This window comes from Heterodontus francisci, chromosome 27 (genome assembly GCF_036365525.1).
Source record: "Heterodontus francisci isolate sHetFra1 chromosome 27, sHetFra1.hap1, whole genome shotgun sequence".
In the NCBI taxonomy this organism is placed as follows: Eukaryota; Metazoa; Chordata; class Chondrichthyes; order Heterodontiformes; family Heterodontidae; genus Heterodontus; species Heterodontus francisci.
Window position 1 is genome coordinate 50,548,754 of NC_090397.1, and position 16,720 is coordinate 50,565,473.

The 16,720-nt window shown below is 43.4% G+C and overlaps 1 protein-coding gene across 1 annotated transcript; it reads left to right on the plus strand.

Moving 5' to 3' along the window:
* The first annotated feature begins 1,280 nt into the window (after positions 1 to 1,280).
* On the plus strand, positions 1,281 to 16,084 carry LOC137384945 (C-type lectin Cal-like). Its single transcript, XM_068059656.1, has 6 exons — positions 1,281 to 1,369; positions 3,816 to 3,898; positions 7,178 to 7,347; positions 11,259 to 11,393; positions 11,480 to 11,588; positions 16,011 to 16,084. Exons 1-6 carry the CDS (start codon positions 1,281 to 1,283, stop codon positions 16,082 to 16,084), a joined length of 660 nt encoding a protein of 219 aa, XP_067915757.1.
* The last annotated feature ends 636 nt before the right edge of the window (positions 16,085 to 16,720 follow it).

A 16,720-nucleotide genomic window follows, 5' to 3' on the forward strand; every position in this document is an offset into this window, starting at 1 on the left:
CCAATCACACAAGAAAGGTAAAAGGCTGAAATTACTGTTGTTGAGATTATTGGGACAAATGTTTACCATGTTTCTCTATCCATAATTTTAACATAGCAAATAATCTGTTTATTTTAAATGGGTCAAGACCTCTATTACAACAGTGTATGATGGAGTGTGACAGGAACAGGTCCAGTGTCTGTCTTGCTGATATAACCAAGAGTTATTTTAGCATGAAACTCTGAAGGGCTTTTAGTGGGAGCACGTGCAAAGGGACTTCTTTGACACCTCAATTATTTCATCCCTATTTCCAGGGAATACAAACTTAGTTAATCTTTCCTCATAGTTTCATCTTATTAGCCCGGTATCATTCTGGTGAGTCTGTAGATTCGAACAAAATGTTTCACTTCACACTTCTCTGTGTTAAATTTCGTCTGCATGTTTCTTCCCATTTCACAAATCTGTCTCTGAGATCCTGAACTATTCTGTAGACCCAGGTCCAGCAGGACGTGGAAGAGGAAGAGGAAGTGGAGAGACAAGATGCAAATACCGAGATGCTCCTGCTACACAAGGAGGTTGCCAGGGCTGGCGCAGGATGCAAAGGTCTTGTGAGGATGTCATGAATGTCAGCTGATTCTAGAAGGTTTTAATTGAGCCTCTCTGACCCAGGATCAATGGCATGGTATGGAACTTACTCTGAGGTACCTGTGCTAACACTTCTATGGAGGATGCAGCCTGGAATATGTAACCTCTTGCTGCCAATGAAGGATGCACATCTGCACAGAGGTTTCACTGTCACCTTAGAGGAGCCCTTGGTCTCCTTCATCACCTCAAACCTCTTTTCTTGTCCTGCCATCAAAAAAAGGATTCTCACATGTCTGGCTTCACGTGTCAATACTTACATGGTGTTCCAAAAGGAAAACTATGCACAGTTACAGAAAGTAGACACCCAAGTGACCAGAGAATGAGTATTGTGTACAGTTCTGGGCGCAGCTCCTCAGAAAGGAAATATTTACCTTGGAAGGGATACAGTGCAGAATCACAAGAATGGTACCTGGGCTCCAAAGATTAAATTATGGGGAGAATATACATAAACATGAATTGTATTCCCTGGAATATAGTAGTTTAAGGGGTGATTTGATTGCAGCTTTAGGATTTTGAAAGGAATTGAGAGTGTAGATAGAGAAAAGATTTTTTCACTGGTGAGGGAGTCTTGGACTAGTACACATATCCTTAAAATCAGAGCCAGACCATTCAGGAGGGAAGTTAGGAAACATTTCTTCATGCAAAGGGTAGTAGAAATGTGTAACTCTCTCTGGCAAAAAGCAACAGATGCTAGCACAATTAATAATTTTGAATCTGAGATTGATAAATTTTGCTATAGCCAAAGGTATTGAGGGACATGGAGCCAAGGTAGGTAATGGAGTTTGTATACAGATCAGCCAAGATCACACTGAATGGCAGAACAGCCCCAAATGGCTGAATGGCCTATTCCTGTTCCCAATATCATAATTAGAGTTTCTACAATTTCCTCACCTATTTCTTTCAATATCCTGAGCTGGAAACCATTAGGTCCAGCTGATTTTTTTAACACCAGTCTCATTCTTTTTTCCATTGCCATTTTTTACTTCTATTCGATCTAGTCAGTTGATCCCATTGATTTATTTTTAGTTTTATCCATATCTCTGGTACTTTATCCTCATCCTCCACCGTAAAGACTGATAAAAGTGAATATTTTGCAATAAAAACAGGAAGTGCTGGAAATACTCTGCAGGTCAGGCAGCATCTGTGAAGAGAGAAGCAGAGTTGGTGTTTCAGTTCTGTGACCTTTCATCAGTTCTGAACTACTCGACAACACTTCTTTACACCCTGCCTCTTGTCAGAACTCTATTCATTTCACCCAGTTTCTCCATCTCCGACACATCCGCTTTGATTATGCAACCTTCCTCAACAGTGCCTCTGATATGTCTTCCTTTTTCCTCAATCAAGGATTTCCATGGTTGACAGGCCCTTCAACCATGTCCGGCCCATTTCCCACACTTCTGCCCTCACCCTTTCCCCTCAGTCCCAGAACTGTGACAGGGTTCGCCTTGTCCTCACTTTCCACCCCACCAGCCTCCACATCCATGGGATCATCCTTCACCATTTATGCCACCTCCAGCGTGATGCCACCACCAAACACATCTTCCCTTTCCATTCTCTGTCAGCATTCCGAAGGGATCGTTCCCTCCACGATGCCGTGGTCCGCTCCTCCATTACCCCCGACACCTCATCCCTTCCCACGGCGCCTTCCCATGCAATCGCAGGAGGTGTAATACTTTCCCTTTAACCTCCTCCCTCCTCACTAGCCAAGGCCCCAAACCTCTCCGTTCAGGTGAAGCAGTGATTTACTTGTACTTCTTTCAATTTAGTATACTGCATTTGCTGCTCACAATGTGGTCTCCTCTACATTGGGGAGACCAAACGTAGATTGGGTGATCGTTTTGCTGAACTCCTCCACTCAGTCCAAAAGCATGACCCCGAACTTCTGGTTGCTTGGCATTTCAATACTCACCCCTGCTCTCATGCCAACATTTCTGTCTTTGGTCCGCTCAGTGTTCCTGTGAACATCAATGCAAGCTCGAGGAACAGCACCTGATCTTTTGATTAGACACTCTCCAGCCTTACGGACTGAACATTGAATTCAATAACTTCAGAGCATGACTTGCCTTTTTTTTAATACTTTATTTGTAAACCATGTGCCTGCTTTTCATGTCGTCAGAACTGCTCATTATTCCACTATTAACACTCTCTCTGGATTAATGCTTTGTCTTTCACCACAAGCATTTACACACGCTTTGCCTTTGTCCCAGGACAGCTTTATTATTTAATCTCCCTCTGCCCTATCAAACACTTTCCCCTTTTTTTCTTTTGCCCATTCCCCTCCCCTTCACTTGCTTAAAACCTAACTATTTTCCAACCTTTGCCAGTTCTGATGAAAGGTCACAGATCTGAAATGTTAACTTTGCTTCTCTCTCCATAGACACTGCCAGAACTGCTGAGTATTTCCAGCACTTTTTGTTTTGTTGCTGCTGGTTTAGAGATTGCTTTGTTCTGTCCCTGGACAAACATCAAGCTGTTCCATTATCTTGCCATCCTTCAATCTTCTGAATAGATATTTATCCAACTTCTTTTCTAAAGTGGTCCTGTTCTTTAAAAAGGGGTAACAATTTGAATGTAGCCAGAGCATACAGGAGACTCTCCGCCATAGTGAGAAAGAGGGGAATAGATTGGGTTCAGACCTATTCCAAAAGGGATTGGATTGTTCTATATAAAAATTCTCATTTTTTGAGTAATATTCCATTATTTTGGGGTTCTTAATCTCAAATATAATGGTCACCAAATCCTAAATGTTCTCCTTCAAGATATTAACTAAGTTCTAATATAATAAATGCATTCTCTTGTAGGCTGATTAATGGCATGAAGAACTGTGACAGGAGTTTCAATTACTTATCGAGCAGTTACAGTGCCACTTTATACACTCTTGTGTAACACACAGAACATTCCTGTGGTTTCAAGCCCCTCCTATTCTGAGCTACAAGTGATTCGTGAATTTGACATAATTAAAGGTCCAGCCAATTGGATCTGATTTCAATAGTTCCAATTGCACAGTCTCCTATATATGTGTGTGCAGCAGCGTTTGTAACCTCATTACAGAGGACAACTTGGAAAGACAGACAGACAGACAGACAGACAGAGGTGTGAAGGAATGAAGCAAGGAAGGAATGAGAGCAGGAAATCTCCACCTTTAACTTGAAATCTTGACACTAATGTTGAATCTTTTTGTTGTGTTTCAGGTTTGAGGAAAGGCTCTTCACTGCAGACATGATGCTGGTGATGGCTTTGGTGTTGAGTGCGTTGCTTGTCAATGAAGTGGCAGGTAGGGTCAAGTGGTTCTATTAGCTCTCGAAATCAATTACTGCTAACAATGATTAGATTGGGCGGCACAGTGGCGCAGTGGTTAGCACCGCAGCCTCACAGCTCCAGGGACCAGGGTTCGATTCTGGGTACTGCCTGTGTGGAGTTTGCAAGTTCTCCCTGTGTCTGCGTGGGTTTTCTCCGGGTGCTCCGGTTTCCTCCCACAAGCCAAAAGACTTGCAGGTTGATAGGTAAATTGGCCATTATAAATTGTCACTAGTATAGGTAGGTGGTAGGGAAATATAGGGACAGGTGGGGATGTTTGGTAGGAATAAGGGATTAGTGTAGGATTAGTATAAATGGGTGGTTGATGTTCGGCACAGACTCGGTGGGCCGAAGGGCCTGTTTCAGTGCTGTATCTCTAATCTAATCTAATCTAATCTAAAAAAAATAAAGATCAGAAATAGCAACATCGGCAGTGTATTGGGAGTGTAGAATATGGGAATTTGTGGACAGTAAGAGAATAATAATCAGGGAGATTTTACGTATCCACAAATAAATTGTCAAGAAGGGGTAGTGAAAGGGGTAAAGAGAGTTGAGTTATTACAGTGAGGACTCCTTTCTTACCCAATCTATAAGAAACCTAACAAGAGAGTGATCATGCAGGATCTATTGATGGGAAATGAACCAGAGCAGATATGAGATGTAAGTGTAGCATCTGGGCTTTAGCAACCACATCATAATAAGGTTTAAGATAATGATTGAGACAGACCTAAGTAAGACAAAGACCATTGTCAGATTGAAAAAAATTAAATATGAAAGAAGCAGATGGTACTAGATGCAGTGGAAACAAGAAGCATATTTATGAAGAGAAAAAACAGTAGTTGGAAATATTTATTAAAATGTTAATAGAGCTTAGGAGGGAGATATTCCTCTTTAACAAAAAAGGACAAATGAACCAATAATGAAACGCCATAGATGAATTAAGAGATCAGGGTAAAATTGAATCTAAAGAAAAAGGCAAGCACTAAGTACATGGACAGCAAAGGAGAGGATATCAAAAGGGAATATGAAGAGGTTAGGAAAGAAGTAAAATTAAAGAGGAACTAAGAGATTAAATTATCAAGAATGTAAGAAGTAATAGTAAAGTATTCTACAGAACCAACAACAAAAGAAAACTTAAATAAAAACAAGAAATGCAGGAAATACTCAGCAGGTCTGGCAGCATCTGTGGAAACAGAAGCAGAGTTAACGTTTCGGGTCAGTGACCCTTCCTCGGAACTGGCAAATATTAGAAATGTCAAAGGTTATAAGAAAGTGAGGCGGGGGTGGGGCAAGAGATAACAAAGGATAAGGTGTAGATTGGACAAGGCCACATAGCTGACCAAAAGGTCATGGAGGAAAGGCAAACAATATGTTAATGGTGTGTTGAAAGACAAAGCATTAGTACAGATAGGGTATTAACGGACTGAAGATTGAACAGCAGCAAATACAAACATGAGAAAAAACAGTGGGTAAGCAAACTGAACAAACTAAGATGAAATGAAATAAACATGAAAAAAAAATTGTAAAAAATGTAAAAAAGAAAAAAATAACTAAAAATAAAAGTAAAATGGAGGGCCCGTCATGCTCTGAAATTATTGAACTCAATGTTCAGTCCAGCAGGCTGTAGCATGCCTAATCGGTAAATAAGATGCTATTCCTCAAGCTTGTGTTGATGTTCACTGGAACACTGCAGCAAGCCCAGGATAGAGATGTGAGCATGAGAGCAGGGGGGAGTGTTGAAATGGCAAGCAACCGGAAGCTCAGGGTCCTGCTTGCGGACTGAGCGGAGGTGTTCCGCAAAGCGGTCACCCAGTCTACGTTTGGTCTCCCCAATGTAGAGGAGACCACATTGTGAGCAGCGAATACAGTATACTACATTGAAAGAAGTACAAGTAAATCGCTGCTTCACTTGAAAGTAGTGTTTGGGGCCTGGGATAGTGAGGAGAGAGGAGGTAAATGGACAGGTATTACACCTCCTGCGATTGCAGGGGAAGGTGCCATGGGAAGGGGACGAGGTGGTGGGGGTAATGGAGGAGTGGACCAGGGTGTCGTGGAGGGAACAATCCCTTTGGAATGCTGACAGGGGAAGGGAGGGGAAGATGTGTTTGGTAGTGGCATCACGCTGGAGGTGGCAGAAATGGCAGAGGATGATCCTTTGGATATGGAGGCTGATGGGGTGAAAAGTGAGGACAAGGGGAACCCTGTCACGGTTCTGGGAGCGAGGGGAAGGGGTGAGGGTAGAAGTGTGGGAAATGGGCCGGACACGGTTGAGGGCCCTTTCAACAACAGTGGGGGGAATCCTCGGTTGAGGAAAAAGGAAGTCATATCAGAAGCACTGTCATGGAAGATAGCATCATCAAAGCAGATGTGTCGGAGACGGAGAAACTGGGAGAATGGAATGGAGTTCTTACAGGAGGTAGGGTGTGAAGAAGTGTAGTCGAGGTAGCTGTGGAGTCGATGGGCTTACAATGGATATTAGTAGACAACCTATCCCCAGAGATGGAGACAGAGAAGTCGAAAAGAAAACTTAAGATAGGGATAGGGCCAGTAAGGGATGCACAAGATAATGACAGTGAAATGGCAGTAAAATTGAATAGTCACTTTGCCTCAGATGTTACCAGGGTGACTTACAAGATGGTCATGACATTAGACGAAGAAATTAATCAGCATATCGAGATATTTAAGATAGAAAAGAGGGACATAAGTGACAAACTAGTCAAACTTAGAGGATAAGACCTCTGATTGAGATGGATTGCATCTCTACATATTAAAAGAGCTAGGGAAGAAATAGCAGAGGCATTATTATGTACATGTTTTGAAAAACTCCGAAACAGAAATAGTACCATTCCAGAGGAACTTGCTGCCACATGGAGTGGTTTAGGCAAGTAGCATAAGTGAATTTCAGGGAAAGCTAGATAAACACATGGGAGAAAAGATTAGAAGGACATGCTGAAAGGGTGAGATGAAGTAAACAGAATGGGAGGAGACTTGTATGAAGCATAAAAATTGGCATTGAGTAGTTGGGCAAATAATCTGTATCTGTGCTGTAATTTCTATTTAATTCACTATGAACAAGCCTGGTGTATGAGGACAGCTTAGTGCAGTAAGGTGAAAAGCCCTGCTTCTGTACAGGCCCCACCACCCGTGTACCCATCAGAAATAGACTGAAAGTTTGGGGATTTGCTGTTGTGATTATTGAAGCTTGTTTTAATCTAATTCCCTTGAACTGCAACGAATGTTCTGAATGGAACAACAGAGAACAAGAAAGTGGGGACAGAAACTGATAAGGATTTGGACTTGAATCAGGCGTTTGAGAAACATACCATCCTTGAGAAAGGACCTTGTGCCGCTGATTGGTTTTATTTTCCTTATCTCTCCTCCTGTTACAATGTCTTCTCCATTGAAAAGACTTGGATAGATGCTGAGGTAAGTCTCTGAAGTTTCCACTGTAAGTTATTGGGTTTGTTTCTCAGTGTTTCTAAATGTGACCAGACACAGAGAATGAAAGAACATTCTGATTTGTATCTGGACAGTTCCGACTGACTCAGTATGTTCCATCACCTGGGTAACATGGTCTACATTGTATTCTACATTAAACACTGAGGACACTGAACTGTGACATTGAATCCGACAGACAAGAGACCAGGTTCATCCATCAACAGTAGTGAGGGTGTTATAACTGGTGTGAGTGGGTAGGATTTTATCCTGCCCTTGGAGACAGGAATGGAGGTGGGGTGATGGGATCACACAAAATGGCAAGGGGCAGCATTGCACAGCATGCCCAAAGTTGTTCTGGCCCCCTGCCATTTTGTCTGTGGCAGGGGAGGCTGAGGATGGCCTTCCTATCCCAGGCCAACTGAGGGCCTTAAGTGGCCACCTAAGGGAAACCTCCTGCCACCACTCTAATTTTATTGAAAGAGGAGGGGCCTGCCGACGCATGGAGGCACCCAGGTGAGACCTGGCAGCTGCCTAACGGCTGGTGTGGGAGTCCCTCCTCTTGGTCAATCCATGGCCCACAGATGGCTAACCCTGGCAGTGATGACCCCTCCGTCTTGTGGCAAGATTCCGCCCCCCCCTCACCAACTACTCTTCTTCCGCCTGCTACCAACTCTCCCAACCTCATCGCTGGGTTATACTTGACTGGTCTAGGCAACCCCCAACCCCAATTACCTGTGTCCTGGGGTCTCCTCCATTTTTACCACTGTAGGCCTCCTGCAACACTGGCAGTGGCCACTGTTCCCAGTGGCTCTGCTGGTATTGTTGAGCTGCCAGCCCTCCGATTGGCCAGCAGCTATGAAGGTGTGAGCTTGTCCCTTAAAGGGATAGTGTCCCCGACAGTGGGCAGTTAATTCACTGCCCATTGTGAAATTGCAATGGGGGCCTGAAAGAGAGCAGAGGTGGGTGGCCCTCACCTTCAGGCCTCCCACAAGGACCCTCATTGCCAGAATAAAATCAGGCTCAGTGTCTCTGGATTAGGAAAGAGTAAAATCAACAAAAGTTCCTGATCCTGATCACCATCCAGTGAAAATTTCTGCATTAGTCTGCCTTTTGCGAAAGGAATAACTGCACAGATCAGCACTCAATGTCATTAGGGAGTAAATTGGAGTAACTTGCAGCAGCGTCACAGGTGCCGTTAAATGCAGAAATATGGAAGTTGCTCTCTTATTTGCCCTGCTTCCCTACAAGCTTTGCTACCAGCACCAGCACATTTTTTACCTTTGGCTTTTATTTCACTTTCGTTTCCTCTTAATATAAATGGTTCCATGTTGAATTAAATATTTTAATAGACACTTCTTGCTTTAGTATCTGTGGTTCCAATCTTTACTCGGCCAGGATTTCCAAGCAATGGCGAAGGCTTCTGACCATAAGTCTGGGTTTTCCTGAACGCTGTGGAGTTGTAATTGCACAGTATATGTGTTTTCTATTTTTAATTGGATCACTGCCTGGAAGCCAGCCTGATTAAAAGGCTTGTCTCCCTGTCAGGTGGAGAGCTGCAGCAGAGGCTCCTGCCCAGGCACGGGTAGTGTTCCTGCTGCTGCAGGGCAGATTGCAGGGGGTGGGGGTGGGGATACAACATAGTCTGGAGGGTTAGGGTGATCACAGGGACAGATGGGGGGGTGGGGTGGGAATTGTGGGGGTGTTGGGGAATGGAGGGTCGTCAGTAATCGGGGCCATGTTGGTGATCGTGAGGAGGGAAAGAGGTGAGCATGGGGGTGCCCAGAAGGAAGCACTCCTGCTCCTGGCCCACAAACAGTGCTGGAAAAACACTTTGTCCATGCAACTGCCTTCATTTCTGTTTAGCTGCCAGATTTCCGAGACCTAGGAAACCCAGTCGGCCAGGATTAAACCTGAAAAAGACAAAATGTGAGGCATGCAGCCTCATTAAAATATTTAAATGAGCAACCTGCCTCCTGGGAGCAGGTTGTTTGCCCATTCACCTTCCCCCATTTCTTCCCACCACACCCCTCCCCCACTCCACTGAAAACTGGAAGTTACGGGATTGAGGATGATTGGGTTCTTGTTTGAAATTTTAAGAATTAACATCTCACTTGGGCCAAACCCACCTGCTTTTGGAGCTAAATTTCCCTTTAGTGTCTTAGTGAGGATTCTTCACTCTGATTGGTTGAAAAGCCATGCTGCTGCTTGTCCTGATCCCACATGTCCTCGATCCTGGGTAGAGGGTGCCATGCTGAAATCGATCTCTCACAACTAAGTTGCAGCTTAAAAGCCCATGAAAAATCAGTGAGCAGCTGTAAATGTGATGAAAGGTGAGCAGCGTTCCTTCACCACTGACTGCAAAACCCTAGCCATTGTGTGGAAGTTTGGTTGGGACAGGATTGGGCTCCGGATCCTGCTCCTCAGATCAAAAGTGACCAGATCCATTTAAAGGATCTGCTGCCTGGCTATTTAAAGAGCGGGTAGTGTTTAAAAACCCAACACTGTAATCGTTCAGCTAAGAGTTCAGGTATTTTCAAAAGCCTACACAAGCATCCAGGGTTTGATTCATCTTGTTAGTTGAAAATGTACATTGAATGGTCAGTAATGTCTCCCCAGGTCACTAATTGAATGGGGCAGTAATGGATTTGTTGAAGGCAAATTGTGTCCAACACATTCGATTGAGTTCTTTGTTGCAGAGAAAGTTGATAAGGGCAGTGCAGTTGCTGTTATCTACATGGAATTCCAGAACAACTTGGATATAGTACCGCTTAATAGACATGTTAGCAAATTTGAAGCCGGTGGGATTAAAGGATCAGTGACAGTGGGGACATGAAATTGGCTAAGGGCAGAAAGCAGAGGGTAGTCAGGAACAGGTAATTTTTCAGCCCAGAAGGGGTCATTGTTGGAACCATTGACGTGTATTAATGACCTGGTCTTGGGTATAATTTCAAAGTTTGCAGATAATATGGAACTCGGAAATGTAGTAAACAATGTGGAGGATGGTAGCAGACTTCAAGACTGGTGAAATGGGCAGTCATATGGCTGATGATATTTAATGCGGAGAAATGTGAAGTGATGCATTTTGGAAGGAAGAATGGGTGCAATATAAATTAAATCATACAATTTGAAAGGGAGGAGAGGAACAGATAATCTTTCGCATACACAGATCTTTGAAAGTGGCAAGGCAAGTTATTAAGACTGTTAAAATGACTTACGGGAGGCATAGAGCACCAAAGGAAGGAAATGATGCTAATGTTTTATAAATCACTGGTTAGGCCTCAGTTGGAGTATTGTGTCCAGTTCTGGGCTGCGCTTTGGAAAGGATGTCAAGGCCATGAAGTGGATGCAGAGATTTACTAGAATAGTGCCAGAGATTAGGGACTTTAGTTATGTGGCGAGACTAGAGAAGATGGGATTATTCTGCTTGGAGCAGAGAAGATTCAAGGAAGATTTAATAGAGGTGTTCAAAATCTTGGGGGTTTTGATCGAGGACAAGAATAAACTGCTTGTAGTAGCAAAAGGATCTGTAACTGGAGGACACAGATTTCATGTCATTGGGAAAAGAACCAGAAGGGAGATGAGGAGAAATGTTTTACACAGTGAGTTATGATCTGGAATGGATGCTTTGAATGTGTTGTGGAGAAATTTCAAAAGGGAATTGGATAAATTCTTGAAAAAAACACAATTTGCAGAGTGATGGAGAAAGGACAGCAGAGTGGGACTATTTGGACAGTATAACATGATGGGCCAAAAGGCCTCCTTCTGTGCTGTATGATTCTATGATTTTACAACAGAGAATGTTTTAACGCTAAATACATTACAGGGAACAACAAACTGAATATGCTCAATATAAAAAGGTAATGGGCAACATATGATCTGTTTTTAATTTTGATTTCAAGCTGCACTGCCAGGCTTCAGGTGGCCATCTTGCCTCCATACACTGGGAGGAACAGAACAAATTCATTCGTCAGGTGGCTGCGGCTAAAAATCAACAAAATAATTTCATTTGGGTCGGCTTGAGTGACATTCACAAGGTAATGTCGTCTGACTTATTGCATCACAAATTTTGTTCTAGCAGAAATATATCTTTTTAAATAATGGAATTATTTCTCTCCCTCAGGTGCGGACTTTCCTTTGGACTGATGGATCTACATATGATTTCAGAAACTGGGATGAGAATCAGCCCGATGATTATCAGGGGAATGAGAAATGTGTGCATATGAATCATGGTTAGTTGATGCAGTGAAGTGTAAAAGAAACAGTTTTATTGGAAATTAGTTCCAGGCAAATGGACAGATTGACTGAGATTCTAAATGGATTCAGTGTGGCTGAGCTTTAGATTTCAAAAGGGCTCCACTTGCTGCCCAGTTTGCAGCTAGTTCTGGGTTAAACTGTTCACTGCAAGAAAGTACATATGCCTTACACTGCAGATAGAGGAATATACACTGCATATAACATGGCAGATGGAGGAACCGACATTGGGCTGAATTTTATTGAGCTCCCGATGTCGGGATCCATGGCAGGGGGGCCGGAAGACCGTATCGGCAGCATCCCACCATGGAGCCTGATGCTGGGAGTGCTGGGCCCAATTTTCCTGGCAGCGGCGAGGCTCGATGGCGACCCCCCCCCCCAGCCACTCAGCGGTTGGACCCGACTTTAAATATTTAAGGAGTATGAATACATTTAAATGCAATTCCCCAGAACTTACCGGCTGTCCACGTTCTTGTGTGGGGTGGCCGGCACTCACACGCCTTCATTTTTCCGTCCAGGGAAAGATGGCAAAACCAAGGAGGGGAAGGGGAAACTTAGAATTTTTAGTGTAGTCAGTGGGGTAGGTTGGGGGGCAGGGGGGTCCAATAACCATGTGTAATGTAGGGAAGGGGGGCAATGGTATGACCTCTGCACTTTGAACCATTTATTGGGGGGGAGGGTGGTTTGTGGAGAGGTCAAATCATCAATCTAAGTGTTTTGCGGGAGGCAGGGGGAAGAGGGAATCAATTTTATCCAGGTTTTTTGGGGGGTAAAGGGTGACACTTTATTTGCAGTCTACTGGGGAGGTATGGGTTTAAATATTCAAATTTTGCAGCTCGTCTGGCTGCCCTTTAAAAATGTGCCAGCGCCTGTGCAAATGCAGCTGATGCCATTGCCAGTGTCGCAGAGCCCACCTCACCACATGATTGGGTGGGGGGTGGCCCAACCTGCCATTACAATGAGCTGCTGCGCGCTAGATCGTGGCGGAATGGCAGCACACAGCTTGCACATGCGGGCTGCCATTTTTTTCGCCCGCCGTCAATCCCGACGGTGGGAACATAAAATCCAACCTATTGGGTGCAACACTGCAGTTTCTTCCTCTGCTGAATTGTCCATCTCTGTGGATTCTGCTGTGACGAAGTTAAACCGAGACCAGCCTTGAAACTGCCCCACATTTTATGAGCTGATCCTAACATGTCCCAGGCTGCAGCCGTGCTCCCACTGGTCAGGAATCCACTCTGTTTACACAATATTCCCAGAAAAATATTCAAGCTTCCTGTATCCAGCCCACACTTTACTGATGCACCAAACACCCCTCCCACTTTCCACAGAGGATTCAATTCCCAGATTTAAAATGACATAATCCAGACAAAGAGTTTCTTAAAGTGACTTAAAAATAGTGAGGACTGGGTGCTTAATATTCACGGATACAAAGTGTTCAAAAAAGATAGGGAAGGGTTAAAGGGAGGTGGGACAGAATCCTTTGGTTAGAGTTGAGAAGCAAAAAAGGAATGATCATGCTACTGTGGGTATTCTATTGGCCTCCAAATGTGAGATAGAGGAGCAAGTCTGCAGGGAAATCAGATGTGCAAGAACAAGAGAATGGTGATATTGGGGGACCATATTACCCAACTATCAGTTGGGATAATGTGAGAGTAAAAGGAAAGGAGGAGGAGGAGGAATTTCTGAAACGTGTCCAGGAGAATATCCTTGACCAGTATGTACCTGGCCCAACTAGGAAGGAGGCATTTCTGGATCTGGTGCTGAGAAATAAGGTGGGCCAAGTGGGCCAAGTGTCTGTGGGGAAACGTTTGGGTAAGAGTGATCATTGTAACATAAGGTTTAGATTAGTAATGGGGAGGAGCAAGGAAAAGTCTAAAATAGGATTCTAAATTGGAAGAGAGTTAACTTCAATGGGATGACAGCAGATCTAACCAGGGTAAAATGGAGCCAAAGATTGACAGGAAAACCTGTAATGGAACAATAGGTGATCTTTAAGGAGGAGATGTTTCAGGTACAGGCTAGGTACATTCCAACCACGGGGAAAGGTCAGTGAATCAAAGCCAGGTCTCCTTGGATGATGAGGGAGATTGAGAATGTGATGAAACAAAAGAAGTGGCTGTATGATGGATGTCAGATGAAATCTTCCGCCGAGAGCCAAGCCAAATACAATAAAGTTGAGAGGGGAAATGAAGAGGAAAATACAATTGGCAAAGAGAGAATATGAGAATAGAATGGCAGTTAACATAAAAGGGAACCCAAAAATCTTCTACCAGCATGTAAATAGCAAGCGAGTAGCAAGAGGCTGGTTGGGGCCAGTTTGGGACAAAAAGGATGAAATATGCTTCGAGGCACAGGGCAAAGCTGGAATACTTAATGAGTACTTTGCATGAATGTTTAGGAAGGAAGAGGATGCTGATAAATTATCAGTCGAAGCTGAGATGGTAGAGGAAATGGATGGGGTGAAAATTGATAGGAAGGATGTACTGGAAAGGTTGGCTTTGCATAGAGTGGATAAGTCACCTGGTTCAGATGGCTTGCAACCCAGGTTGCTAAAGGAAGTTGGAGTGGAGATAATGGAAGGATTTGCCATAATCTTTCAATATTCTCTAGATACAGTGGAGATGCCAGAGGATTAGAGAGTGGCAGATGTCACACTGTTATTCAAGAAAAAGTGTAAGGACATTCCTGGTAACTACAGGCTGGTTAGTTTAAAATCTGTGGTGGGTTTTAGAAACTATAATCAGGCAAAAAAAATCAACAGGCACTTGGAGAGGTTCAAGTTAATTAAGGTGCATCAGCATGAATTTGTAAAAGGCAAATCATACTTGACTAATCTAATTGAATTTTTTAATGAAGTAACAGTGAAGGTGGTTGAAGGGAAAGCAATGGATGTTGTCTATATGGATGTTAAGAAAGTTTTGAAAAAGTAACACACAAAAGGCTGGTTAATACAATTGAGGCTTATGGAATAGGAGGGTCAGTGTCAGCTTGGATTAAAACTTGTCTTAAGGACAAAATACCGAGTGATGGTAAATGGTTGGTTGTTTTTCAGACTGGAGGATGGTAGACAGTGGTGCTGCCCAGGACTTGGATATTGTAAAGCAGAATAGAATTTCAAAGTTTGCATATGATGCCAAACTTGAAAATATACCTGGCGGTGAGGATGATACCAACTGAGTGCAACAAGAGTATGTGAGCAGTCAGGCAAGCAGAATGGGCAGACAAGTGGCAGATGGAACTTAATGCAGAAAAGTTTGAGCAAATACATTTTGGCAGAAGGGATAGGGAGAAGTAATATAATCTAAATGGCACAGTTCTAAAGTGTGCATGGACAGAGGGTCATGGGGGTTTGTGTGCATAGATCTTGGAAGTGGCAGGACATATTGAGAGAGCAGTTAACAAAGCACATGGGATCTTGGTGTTCAAAATAGAGGTATTGAGTACAAAATCAGGGAAGTTGTGCTGAACCTTTATAAAGCTCTGGTTAGGTCACAACTAGAGTATTGCTTTCAGTTCTAGTCACCACACTTTAGGAAGGATATGTGGGTCCTTGAGAGGGTGTAGAAGAGATTTAACACAATGGTTCCAGGCATGAGGGATTTTAGCTCCAAGGTTGGGTTGAAGAAGCTGGAATTGTTCTCCTTGGAGCAATGGAGATTGAGGGGAGATTTGATCGAGGTGTACAAGATTACGACAGGTTTAGATAAGATAGAAAAGGATAAGCTGTTCCATTAGCTGATGGTACAAGGACTAGAGGACACAGATTTAAGATTTTGGTCAAGAGCTACAGGGGAAATGTGAGGAAGACCTTTGATGCAGCGAGTGGTAATGGCCTGCAACTTGCTGCCTATGAGGGTAGTGGAAGCAGAGATGATGAATGACTTCAAGGAGAAATGGGATGGACAATTGAGGGAAAAACTTACAGGGCTATGGGGATAGAGCGGGGGAATGGGATTGACTGGATTCCTCTACAGAGGTAGCATGGACTTCATAGGCTGAATGGCCTCATTCTGTTCCATCATGACTTTATATGCTTCTAATCAGATTTTGCTCCACTCATGTGAGGTCTGTGCAGTGGGCAATGGGATTGTTTAACCCTGGGGGTGAGGCCTTGGAATACAGGGAAATCCAGCCCACGGTGAGCTCAGCATCTTCACACAGGATCTGGTCAAACCGCCACTGAATCTTGTCAGGTTTTCAGATTTCAGTGACACACACACTGACTGGTTGCACACAGAATCACAACAGGAAGTGTCTCACTTTATTTATAAAACAAAGTCATGGGTCAAGGTAAAATTAATGGATCACAGAGAGTGAATCTCTCAAAATGGAAAGGATAAACCAATTAGATAAATAGGAGCTTGATTCACTCATGGATTCGTCTTTTCTTTCTCCAGAGCTTTGGAATGATCTGCCGTGTGATACCAAATTGCATTTCGTTTGTTCCTACAAACTTCACTGTTGTCAGTAGGATCTGACACTATTCCACAGATCCTTTCCAGGAGTGGATTCAGTGTCTCGATTTGTTTGTAGCTGCAGTCACTGCTTGTGGTGACTGGACTGACTTAGTCTCTCAATCAATATTAAATGTAATTGCATCTTGAACTGTGTGCTTTCTGCTGTGTGAGTCTAGTTTATCACAACCTTCCTACCCCACTGTAGCTTCCTACCCACCACTTCACTCAATACTGCATTGGGGAGAAGGTGACACAGACTTTGTAAAATGAACTTTGAATATCAGTGCCATTTTAGTTTTAAAAGACAAACTTTAAAGGGATGAGATATTGAAAGGAATCTCTGCCAATGGAAAATAGATCTGTTTTGAACCTGAACCACTGTAGAATGTGAAATATAAATATAGACTCCCAAAAATAACTGCAAACTGAACAAAATCTCCAGAATGTGTCGGAAGAACATCATAAATAGGAGCAGGAGTAGGCCATATGTCCCCTTGAGCCTGCTACACCATGCAATAAGATCATGACTGATCTTCACCCTCAGCTTCACTTTCCCGCCTTATCCTCATGTCCCTTAATTCCGTTTAGAGTCCAAAAATCTATCAGTTTCAGCCTTGAATATATGAAATAACTGAGATCCACAGCCCTCT

Bases quoted from the DNA above. Each gene is read 5' to 3' on its own strand.
- LOC137384945 (XM_068059656.1), top strand. From the start codon at position 1,281: ATGTGTAACTCTCTCTGGCAAAAAGCAACAGATGCTAGCACAATTAAT. The intron at 1,370-3,815 runs GTATTGAGGGAC...GTTGTGTTTCAG, and splicing joins AAATTTTGCTATAGCCAAAG to GTTTGAGGAAAGGCTCTTCA. The intron at 11,394-11,479 runs GTAATGTCGTCT...TCTCTCCCTCAG, and splicing joins GCTTGAGTGACATTCACAAG to GTGCGGACTTTCCTTTGGAC.